The sequence below is a fragment of the Cetorhinus maximus genome, chromosome 9, assembly GCF_964194155.1.
Source record: "Cetorhinus maximus chromosome 9, sCetMax3.hap1.1, whole genome shotgun sequence".
NCBI classification, from domain to species: Eukaryota; Metazoa; Chordata; class Chondrichthyes; order Lamniformes; family Cetorhinidae; genus Cetorhinus; species Cetorhinus maximus.
In genome coordinates, this window is record NC_135887.1 from 110,497,205 (window position 1) to 110,508,811 (window position 11,607).

At 45.0% G+C, this 11,607-nt stretch overlaps 1 protein-coding gene and 1 long non-coding RNA gene across 3 annotated transcripts in view; one reads left to right on the forward strand and one right to left on the reverse strand.

Annotated features, from left to right (window-relative positions):
• Positions 1-11,607, forward strand: part of LOC144684928 (uncharacterized) — a 33,354-nt gene that overhangs the window by 20,031 nt on the left and 1,716 nt on the right. The window lies entirely within an intron of this gene.
• LOC144684927 (lymphatic vessel endothelial hyaluronic acid receptor 1-like) overlaps positions 1-11,607 on the reverse strand; it is a 43,817-nt gene that overhangs the window by 5,353 nt on the left and 26,857 nt on the right. Inside the window, exons 4-5 of one of the 2 annotated variants that reach the window (XM_078549341.1) lie at positions 3,753-4,049; positions 28-94 (exon numbers count right to left, since the gene is read on the reverse strand). In XM_078549341.1, the coding sequence (XP_078405467.1) occupies positions 28-94; positions 3,753-4,049 (364 nt within the window). The remainder of the gene's footprint in view (positions 1-27; positions 95-3,752; positions 4,050-11,607) is intronic. The other variant, XM_078549343.1, reaches the window with a different exon arrangement.

Below are 11,607 nucleotides of genomic sequence, written 5' to 3' on the forward strand. Positions count from 1 at the left end.
ATGCTCTTGACTTTAGAGAGCACTTACTTTCTGAGGTAATAAACTCCAACAGCCACGAGGACCACAAACAAACCGATCACCACCATACCCAATACTGCAAGTTCACAAAGAGGCAAGTATTAATCACACAATAAATAAGATGGTCTAAGCTAATAAACTTCAAAATGAAACAAATGTTCAGTTGCAGGACTTCAGTTACGTCAGGAGACTGGAGTAGCTGGGTTGTTGACCTTAGAGCAGAGAAGGTTTAAGGTGAGATTTGGTAGAGATGTTCAAAATTACAATGGAGTAAATAAAGAGAAACTGTTTCCACTGGTAGGAGGGCCAGTAAGTAGAGGATAAAGATTTAAGGTAATTGACAGAAGATTCAGAAGGGTGATGAGGGGAAATATTTTTACACAGCGAGTTGTTGGGATTAGGGATTCCAGCTTTCCTGGATTGGCTGGGAGTCTCCTGGAATCAGCATCAATCTCCAAAGAAAGCATTCCGGTGGTTGTTAAAACACTGTTCTAAGCAAATCAGTCACATGCTTCTGAGTCACAGCTGGATCCGCACAGTGACATCCAATCAAAAACCAGAAAAACCGCCAGGGGGACCCCAATTGGCTGGGACTTTGGGTGGGCTGCGATGGGATTGGTGGGGGTTTGAATTTCACAGAAGGATGATGCCCTGCTTTGACATTCAGTCTGCTGGGTCACACTTAACGCCACCGTGCATTCTCAGGTAAGAAATACTGTTAAATTGTAAAGGAAATAACAGCCCCTCAACGAGGGATGGATTTCACCTTTTAACGGGCAGTAAAATGTTTAAGTCCAGAAGTGGACTATCAGACTGATTAACTTCTGTTAACAGTGATAGACAAGTGTAGAGAGAAGTCTGTGCACTGTTCCTGAATTTCTATGATCGATCGGGGCCGCGTGTAACCAGTGAGTGAACCTGGCAGAGTGCAGCAGCAACGGAAAAGGACAGTGAGTAGAAGGTAGCTTGCACCTGCCTATCTACCCGTGCACACAGGCAGAAGGGATGAGCAAGAAGTCACTGACGGCAAACCTGTAATTGCCCTTATCCCCACCAAACACATCAGAATCATGATGGTTTCCAGCAAGAACTTGACCGGCCTGGATGCTGAATTGGAGTCTCACACAGGACCCGAGATGCTAGGAGGCAACCAGCGGCTCTATTGCCCCCTGCCCCTATCCCAGCAGCACCGACTGACAGGTTGCTGAGGAGCGGGGAGAAAGCTGGATCCGTGATACTGGGTGTCATCGGCTTTGGCTTATCCCAGCTCCTGGGCAGAAGCCTAGAGTGAGCCCCGCTCTGCTTCCATGGCCAGGTGCAGCTGCATTTGACAATTCCGGGGAGGAGGGCAGGCAGGAGTCCATGTCTGGAATCCTCTGGCTCCAGCTCAGAAAGTGGCACTGAATCCACCAGGCGATTAAAATAAATAAGGCAAAGTCTGCTAAATTCTTTCCATCTTTTTTCAAAATTCCTGCTTTAAAATAATCCCAATTTCACTGAATAAACCTTCAGTGATGTCACTTCCACCGACCTCTCCTGGAATATGACCAGCCAAAGTTTGCAACCCTAGTTGTGATCTCCAGTGCACCATCTGAAAGGGCTGTGGAAGCAAATTCAATGGGAACCTTCAAAAGGAAATTGGATAATTGTTCAAAGAGTAGAATGCTACAGGACTATGAGAAAAGAACAAAGGAATAAGACTAAGATAAAAGCAAAAAACTGCAGATGCTGGATTATTTTTGTAAAGGAATAGGACTAATTGGATGGCCCTTTCAAAGAGCCAACACAGCCACAATGGGCCGAATGGCCTCCTGTGCTGTATTGTTCTATGAATTGCATGATAAACTCAGCATGCAATCAGAGTTGGATAATGGTGCTTTTTCCCACAGGTTAGGTTAAAAAAGTGAATCATGATCGTTTTAATTATCTCAGCTCATGAGTGGTTCGTAATGGACTCATTTCTGGGCCAGGAATCACCATTGCACATGCTCACAGTAAGGCCCAAGCCTGGCCTGAAACGGGGCCTCGGACTTCATTTCAGTAGTTCAGTTGAACTCTTGATGCCTGATGCCCTTCCACGGGCAACCCACCCATTTCAGCATGGGTTTCGGACTACTTGCCTTACAGGCAGTGGCCTCCACTTATGCCTCAGAGAGGAGACAGGGGTGGGAAGTGGACAGCAGCATAGGTTGGCATGGAGGGTGTGAGGGGCCATGAGGAGTGAGCAGAGGGCATGAGGTGGGCTGGGTTGCATGGAAGGGCCATGGGGAGTGTAGTCGGGGGTGGGGGGGCGGTGGCGGTGAGGGGCTGGAGCGCTGATTTATGTTTTTCTGCTTTTTATTAAACTTCAACATTAGTGCTGGAGCACGGAAGCAGGCCTTCCGCATGGCCTGCCTCCTTACCTGTAATCCTCCACACTTATTCCGGTATCGCCCAGCGCGAAGCCAGGGAACCCTGCCACCCCGGAATGAAAATCTGACATTCAGTCAGGCATTTTTAGAAATTGGCGTTCATGGAGCCCGGAATTCTCCTGACTTTGCAGAAGAAAATCTCGCCTCTTGCATGTGTCCCTGTGATCCATCAGCCTAATCATGATTATAGGTCAGTGGAGAATAAAATGAGCATAGGAGGGGAATTTTTTTAGAACTGCCCTAACTCGGTTGTTGTAACTTTGCTGAAAGTGCAGTGTAAATCTTCATTCATGTATATAAACAGACTTACCAGCAAAGTAATGGTGACAGAGTGGGAACAGTGCCGAGGAGATTCCCAGTCAAACTGTTGTGTGAAGACATGGCATTATCTCTGCACAGTACATCACAAACACTTGAGATATGTCAGCTTGTAACACTTATGAGGTTGTGGATTTAATTCCCACATTAAGGCTTGAACCTGACACTCGAATGTAGCACTGAGGGAATGTTGTAGATTCTACCCTTCAGACAAGAAGTCAAACAGTGGCCCTGTGAGTTAGATATTAGGGATTGTGTGGAACTTTTTGAAGATGAACTTGACCAAGATTCCTCCCTCGTTCAGTTCCACTAACACCCCACCCACCCAAGTTATTCACCTCATTCTTGTCCAGGGGCTAGCTCAGGTTCCTAACGTAAAAACAATCACCCTTAAACATTCCATGGATAATGCAGCTGTAAAGTTGGTCAATGAAACAATGGTTAATCTTTTTTTTAATGCTATAAGCATCAATTTATTTAATTACCCTGATCCTTCCTCATCTGGAAGCAGGATTCATTGTGTCATGTCCTGCACAGCACCTCAGAACTCTAGGAGACCCTCCTTATCCCTTGTAATCATCAGGCTTTTAAACTCAATGCTTGTTGTTACCCAATCACCAATTCCTGATTTACCTTGCTGTTTCTTCTTTGATGGTGCCCTAGATATAGAGACTTAGAAGCCATGCCAATCTATGTGGGCATTTATACTCCACCTTAAGTTTCTCAGTCTAAAAAGTTGGGGATAGCATTGTTTTATACAGAAAGAGGGAATAAGCAATAATAGATGGGACCCACTGTGAATGGATAGGCAGCTTTCCTGCTCCCACTGAATGAGGGAGGAAAGTTGGCTAAAGCTCTGTTTTTCCTCTGGAATACAATTCCTGACAGGACAGGATCTGTTTGATTTCTCACTTGAAGGACACCGCCTCAAACATTACAGCACTCAGGTGTTTAACTTAGATTTTATAAAAGGAAAGAATGAATTTCAATTTCCTAGAATCTCACCCCACATGATCCAGTCGCTGGACAGCTTGTGATCTTCCGCTATAGTTAGTGTATTGAGCAATGCTGAGGAGGTGGATGAACGAGCAGTTGTGCTGATCCAGGCTGACAAAAAGGAATTTGTTTCCCGAGGTACAGGAGTTGTGTTGGTGTCTGGTAAGGGGGTAGGTTCAGAGCTGGATTCTGTTACAGTGTTCATGCTAGTGGAACCCAGGTGCGTTAATAATGTTTTTGTTGGATTCATGATGACAGTTGTGGTCTGTATAATTAATGGCTCACAGGTATTCGTCTTCTGGGCATCTGGAGAAAGGACAAAGGTGAAGTTGGACATTAAATAAAGATTGTACAGTTACTTGCTGATTGGTGAAGAACCAACTGCCTAGGAACATAGGAACAGGAGGAGACCAATCAGCCGCTGAGCCTGTTCCACCATTTAAATAGATCATGCCTGATTTGTGTCTTAACTCCATTTACCTACTTACGTTCTATAACCCTTGATAAACCCTTGCCCAACAAAAATCAATCAATCTCAGTATTGTAATTTCCAATTGGCCCTCAGCATCCATTGTGGGGAGAGAGTTCCAGATTTCCACTATCCTTTGTGTGAAGAAGTGCTTCCTGAAATCCCCTCTGAACAACTTGGCTCTAATTTTAAGGTTGTGCCCTCTTGTTCTGGACTCTCCATCAGAGGAAATAGTTTATCTCTATCTACTCTGTTCTCCTATCTGTTTAAACACCTCAATTAGATCATCCCTTATTCCTAACTCAAAGGAACACAAGCCTAGTTTATGCAACCTGTCTTCATAGTTTAAGGTCTTTATTCCAGTATCATTCTGGTGAATCTATGCTGTACTCATTCAGGCCAACATCCCTCTTGAAGTGTGGTGCCCAGAACTGAACGCAATATTTGTCGGGCAGTTTTGTTGAAATTGAATGAAAATAGTTGAACCAAACCAGGGAACACAGGAGTAGGCTCTTCAACCATTACATCTGCTTTACATGATTTCGTGAGTAATGGCATTGCTAATACTTTAATCCCAAAGCTCTGTCCTTTTTCCAGATCAGCTTCAGTAGATTACACACCCTCTTCTGGATTAGAAGACTATGGGCAGAATTTTGCCCTTGATGGGCGGGTGGGCCCGACCAACTTGGCGGCGGGCGGGCAGCCGATCACCGCCGCCGAAACGGGCCCCGCCACTATTTTACATGGCCCAGCGGGCCGCCCGATGGGAAGCGCTATGTGCTTCCTGTGCGGGTTGGGGGGGGGATTCCCCAACTGCGAGAGTGCGCTCTTTCACGCATGCGCGTGAAAGAACGCACATCTCCCTGAGGCAAAGTGCTGCCTTGGGGAGATCGCTGAAAGTTTGTGAGACATTAAAAATAGAAAAATAAAAAAATCATTAACATGTCCCCCTCATGTGAAAATGTCACACGAGATGGGACATGTTAATGAAGTACACAAACACTTTAGTGAACTTTTTTAATTCCAATATCAAACCTCATCCTGCCACTGGATGAGGTTTGTGAAAAAAACCCGCCTGCCCGTTGGGCCCGTGCGCTGACCCGAAGTTCGCACGGGCCCCTCAAAATCCTGGTCGATTGGTCATTTAATGGCCTTAACGAGGCCTTTAATTAATGGCGGGCGCGCGTCCTGCTGCATAGCGCGCCCGCTGACCGAAACATCTCGATGCCGTGCGCTGACATCGGGACGCTTGTGCGACGTCAGCGCACGACATTTTAAGCGCTGGCATGCGGGCTCCACCACCCGCACGCCAGCCAGAAAATTCAGCCTTATGGGCTCAACATGGAATCATAGAGAATTTATGGCACATATGGTGGTCATTCAGCCCATCCAATCTGTGCCAGCCGGAAAAAAGTTACTAATCCACTTTCCAGTTCTTGATCCGTAGCCCTATAGGTTATGGTACTTCAAGCACATATCCAATTATTTGTTCAATGCAATGAGAGTTTCAGCCTTTGCCACCCTTTCAGACAGTGAGTACCAGACTTCCACCAAAATTCTTCCTCAAACCTCTTCTAATTCTTTCGCCAATTAGTTTAAACCTATGCCCCTGGTTACTGACCTTTCTGCTGTTGCTCCTTTTGAATCCACTTATCTAGGCCCTCATCATTTTAAACACCTCAATTAAATCTCCCCTTAGCCTTTGCTATTCCAAAGAAAACAACCCCAGCCTATCCAATCTTCCCTCATCACTAAAATTCTCCAGTCACGGCAACAAACTCGTAAATCTCTATACACTCTCTAATGTAATCATCTCCCTCTTGTCATGTAGTGACCAGAACTGTTCACAGTATCCTAGCTGTGGCCTAACTAGTGTTTTATACAGTACGAGCGTAACCTCCCTGCTCCTGTACTCCAGGCCTCAATCAATAAAGGAAAGTTTCCCGTAAACCTTCTTGACCACCTTATCTACCTGTCCAGCCACCTTTAAGAATCTATGGACATGCACTCCAAGATCCATCTGTTCCTCTGCATTTTTCAGTATTCTACCATTTATTGTGTATTTCCTTGCCTTATTAGCCTTCCCCAAATGCATTCCTCACACTTTTCCATATTGAATTCCATTTTCCTTTTTTCTGCCCACCTGACCAGTCCATTGATACCATCCTGCAGTCCACTATTGCTATTATTTCTTCCTCACTATTAACCATTCGATCAATTTGCTTATCATCCGCAAACTTTTTAATCATGATCCTGATATTTAAGTCTAAATTATTAATACACACCGTGAAAAGCAAGGGACCCAGTACTGAGCCCTGCGAAACCCCATTGGAAACAGTCTTCCAGTTACCAAAACACATGTTGATCCTTTGTTTCCTGCCATTGAGTGAATTTTAGGTCCTACTTGCCACTTTTGTTTGGACCCTATAGCCTTTAAATTTTCTGATCATTCTGCCGTGTGGAGCCTGTCCAAACCCTTGCTTAAATCCATGTAAACCACATCAAAATGCACTACCCTTTTGACTGTGCTTGTTTCCTCTCAAAAAATTCAATCAATTTAATCAGAAACGACCTTCTCTCAACAAATTCATGCTGTCTGTCCCTGATTAATCTGTGCATTTCTAATTGACGGTTTATACTGTCCATAATTCAGGATGTAAACTGTGCTGTCACGTCAGTGCTGTAATGAGAAAGTGCTGCACTGTCAGAAACACTTGGATGGGAATTTCTCTAGGCTTGTCTTTTAGACCTGAAATGATGGTAGTAGTCTGCTCAGTTCTCCATGCCTCGCGGTCTTGCACTTCCCTCTTCAGCTGCTTGTAGGAGCCTGCCATTTTCAACTTCAATGAGCGATATGACTAGGGAAAAAAAAGCATGAGGTGATTTCCTATTGCCTTCCTCATATGTGCTTAAAGGAAATAAAGTCCTCTTCCCAGAGGATCCCGCATCTGTAAGCAGCCAAGGAAGAACCAGTAAAACTTGGAAATGAAGGGTACCAGTAAAACTTGTCTGAACTGGTCTTGTGCGCCTTAAAATGGATCTCCAGTATTACTGGTGCCGGTAATACTGATTTTTACTGGGATTTGAAAATTTTGAACTGGCTTTTCCTTCTTCTGCCATCACTGCCAAAAACTTGTTGGTTCTGCTGTTGGCCATGGCTTGTAACCCTGAGCATGGGATCCTTACCTTGGCCTGGGGTGACTTGCAAAAGGACAGGGACAGTTAATCCCCTGAGGTCTCAAGTGACCCTGCTATACCCTGACTTGAAATGGCATATGCACGAAATGAGACCCCACCCCACCTTCAACCAGGAGGCCTGACGGAGGCCCGAAATTGGGCCCGGGCCTCATTAATATTAATTGGGCATGATGCCTGGCTCCTCAGGAAGCTCGTCCCTTTTATTCTGATCAGTGTCAGGCTGTCTCTCTCTGTACTCCTCTTACGCTGTTGTCATTACTTTGCTGGAAATCCCACTTTGACGCTTCAACAGGGTTTCTGCCATATTTCCTCTGGAGCGACACTAGTGGACCGCGAGAGGCTAGGAGGAATGTGCTAAACAATAGGAATTAAAGAGCAATGTTTCAAAGAAAAGAAAGAATTGCATTTTTATACACCTTTCACAGCCAAGGATGTCCCAAAATGCTTCGCTGTCAGTTAGGTACTTTATTTTTGAAGTATGCTCACTGTCGTAATGTAGGAAATGCAGCAGTCAGTGTGTGCACAGCAAGATCCCACAAACAGCAACGTGATAATGACCAGGTAATCTGTTTTTAGTGATGTTGGCTGAAGGATAATATTGGCCCCAGGACGCCGGGAATTACTTATCTGCTCTTTTTCAAAACGCTGCTGTGGGATCTTTTACATCCGCCTGAGAGAGCACCTTAGTTAACGTGCAAGAATGATCTCCAACAGTGCAGCACCTCCTCAATACTGCCCTGGGAGTGTCAACCTAGAATCTGCTGAAGTTTCTGAGCAGGACTTGAACCCGCAACTTTCTACCCAGAGTGTTACCCACTGAGTCACAGCTGGACTCTCAAGTCCAAGGGCCAAGGAATAAAGAGCAAAGTCGAGAGAAAAAAGATCCAGGAGTAAAGAGAAAGCAGTGATGGAGCAGGGAGTCAGTGGGCAAAGGATAATTAATAGGGTCAAGACCTTCAGGACAGGACGAAGGAAGGGAGAAAAGCGTTGGTGGGGTGGGGTGGGGGGGTGTCAGGAAAGCTAAGTGTCCAAACAGATCTGAACCTGTACATAACAGGCTAGAAATGGAAGGGAATCCGTTTCTCAGTTTAATGGACATTTACATTCCAACATATTCCAGGAATAAAATTTGCCTTGTGCTGCAGAAGGGGTGAAGTGGCAACAGAAAATCATTGATGTTGATGGAATCGAAAACCATACAAGGTGTAAAACAGGTGGATAATTCACTATTGTCTATTCTGGCCTCTTGCCCAAAATCAATTTCACCAATTTTGAGGCTGAATCAAGTAAAGCTTGATCTGTCTGCCATCATTACCTTTAAAACTCTCAACCTCCATGTTCCTGCTTTCATTGATGTTTTTAAAATTTAAAAAAAAGCCCTTTTTAAGAGATTTTTTTTCCCAAAGTCAGGTTTATTTATCAAAAAATCCTTTGTATAAATGGCACGCTTTTATAAACTGTTTTAAAGCCGGGAGATTGTTATTTAGGTACAGGATATGAATGGGGAAAGAGAGAGAGGAAGAGAAGTGAATGGAAAATGAGATGATAAGGAAGAAAAAGCCCAAATGATGAATTGAAATGCGAAGAAATTAAATTTGGAAGTGAATCTGGGAATGATGAACAACAGTAGGAGTGAATTGCTGAGTGCCCAAGGAGCAGACAGAAATCAGGACTAAACAGGGAAATATCAGCTTTCAAAAAACTGTCACCCATCTGAAATTCTTCTTTGAAAGCTGGCACAAGTAAAAAGAGAAACAATAAGCTCTTAAGAGGCTGGAAATCTGCTGAGTTCAATACTTTTTGCAAATTAAGCGCCAGGCTATGAGGAATTCTTCCCACCCCCACCCCTTCTCTAACAAGGGTCGCCAACCCTCCCTGACTGTCTGAGAGCCTCCAGGAATCAACAAACAACCTCCCGGCCACTACTATAAATTAAACATTGGGATTCCCATAGCCATTGTCTTCAGTTCCCACCACAAATTCTGTCCATTGCCACAGATTCCATCTTCCTGGTCATTATCTCTGGTTGAGCAGACCTTTCACAACCTCTGCATCTTGCCTGACCCTCCATTGAGCTTCTGACCCCAAACCTCACCATCACCAAAGCTACCTATTTCCAACTCCATTACATCGCCCATCCCCACTCCTGTCTCGGCTCATCTGCTGCTGAAACCCTCCTCCACGCTTTTGTTCCTTCTGGACTTGATTATTCTATTGCCTGTCCTGGCTGGTTTCCCATCTTCCACCCTCTCTAATCTTCAGCTCATCCAAAACTCTGCTGCCGTTTCCTCACTCAAGCCAAGTCTTGTTCACCCGTCACCCCCTCTGCTCACTGACCTACATTGGCTTGGAGTCTGACCACGCTGAATTTAAAATTCTCATCTCTGTTTTCAAATTCCTCCATTGCCTCGCCTCTCCCTACCTCTGTAACCTCCTCCAGCCCTACAACCCTCTGAGATCTCTCCGCTCTTCCAATTCTGGCCTCTTGAACACCTCAGATTTTAATTGCTCCATCATTGGCGGCATGCCTTCAGCTGCCTGGGCCCTAATTCCATCCCTAAATCTCTCCACCTCTCTCTCGTCCCCTCTTTCTCCTCCTTTAAGACATTCCTTAAAATCCATGTCTTTGACCTGGCATTTGGTCATCTGCCCTAAGATACCCTTATGTGGCTCAATTTCAAATTTTGTTTGCTAACACTCCTGTGAAGCAGCTTGGAACACTTTACATTAAAGATGCTATATAAATGCAAGTTGTTGTAAAGCTTTGAACCTGTGCATTTCCCTGTCACTCTGACCCGCGAAACCACATCGGCGTAATTTGACATTGCGTGGTAGTGTTAAATAGGTTATAGCTAGGAGGCAGCCTGTTTCACATCGCGCCCAGTTGACTTAAAGAGAAATGAAACAGGGAGCGATGGGTAATGATCTGGCGACTCGCTACCTATTAAGTGTTTCACACTCCAGCACAATGTCAAGATCTAGCTCTAGCTCCTGTGTCGCCAACTCTCCCAGATTATACCGAAATCTCCAGAAATGGGGAGATGAATCTCCTGAGGCACTCCTGCCAGAAACCCAGGAAAAACAATGAGCTCGGTGCTGAAAGTTTGTGCTGCAGCACTTCCATTTTGGGCTCGCAGACGCATTGCTGAGTCCTGGAGTTCCTCTTACAAAACCACGAGCTACGTCAACCGAAGCACGAGGGAAGCAGTGGTGCCCTACGGCAGCGTAGAGAAAAGCCACAAGAGTGATCCAGAATGTGGGGAGGGTCTGAGCTATGAGCAGATACAGGAGAATCCTGGGACAGTGATGCCAGACAAATAGTAAATTGATAAAAAAAAGAATATCCAGCATGGTGTAAAACAGGGAGCTTGTTTATTCCTGTCCCTTTTGAGCTATGTCCCCAAAACCAATCTCATTCCCTTCGAACTTTTCTGCTTTGGATGGTGGAAATTGAGAGACACCCCTCACACAGAAAAAGGCTGTGAATCTCAAATAAAACAAAAAATGCTGGAGCGAGACAGCACGGAGAATGAAACAGAGTTAACATTTCAGATTGATGATTTTTCATTAGAAATTGGAAAATGTTAGACATGTAACAGATTTTAAGCAAATACTGAGGCAGAGAAAAGAGAGGAGGGGAGGAAAGAACAATGGAAGGCCTGTGAGAGGGTGGAAGGCGGGAGAGATTAAATAACAAAAGGGATGATGGTGCCAAGCAAAAGGAGATGGTAATGGGACAAGTAAAGAAACAAAAGATGGGTCTAGAGGAGCTGCAAATGGCAACAGCAGAATCATTGCCAGCACCAGCTGTCTGAGAAAATGGGATCAGTGGTTACAATCTAAAATTGCTGGAACTCAGTCTTGCATCCAGAAGGCTGTGAATTGAAAGGTGCTGTTCCTCGAGCGTCATTGAGCTTCATGGGAACATTGCAGCAGGCCAGGGACAGAGAGATCAGCGTGGGAGGAGGGCGGAGAATTAAAAGGAAAGCGACCAGAAGTTTGGGATCAGGCATGCAGACTGAACAAAAAGAAGGAACGCAGGAAAAACTCAGCAGGTCTGACAGCATCTGAGGAGAGAACGACAGAGTTAACGTTTCGAGTCCGTATGACTCTTCTTCAGAGCTAAAGGGAAGTAGAAATGTGGAATTTCCACCATCCAAAGCAGAAAAGTTCAAAGGGAATGAGATTGGTTTTGGG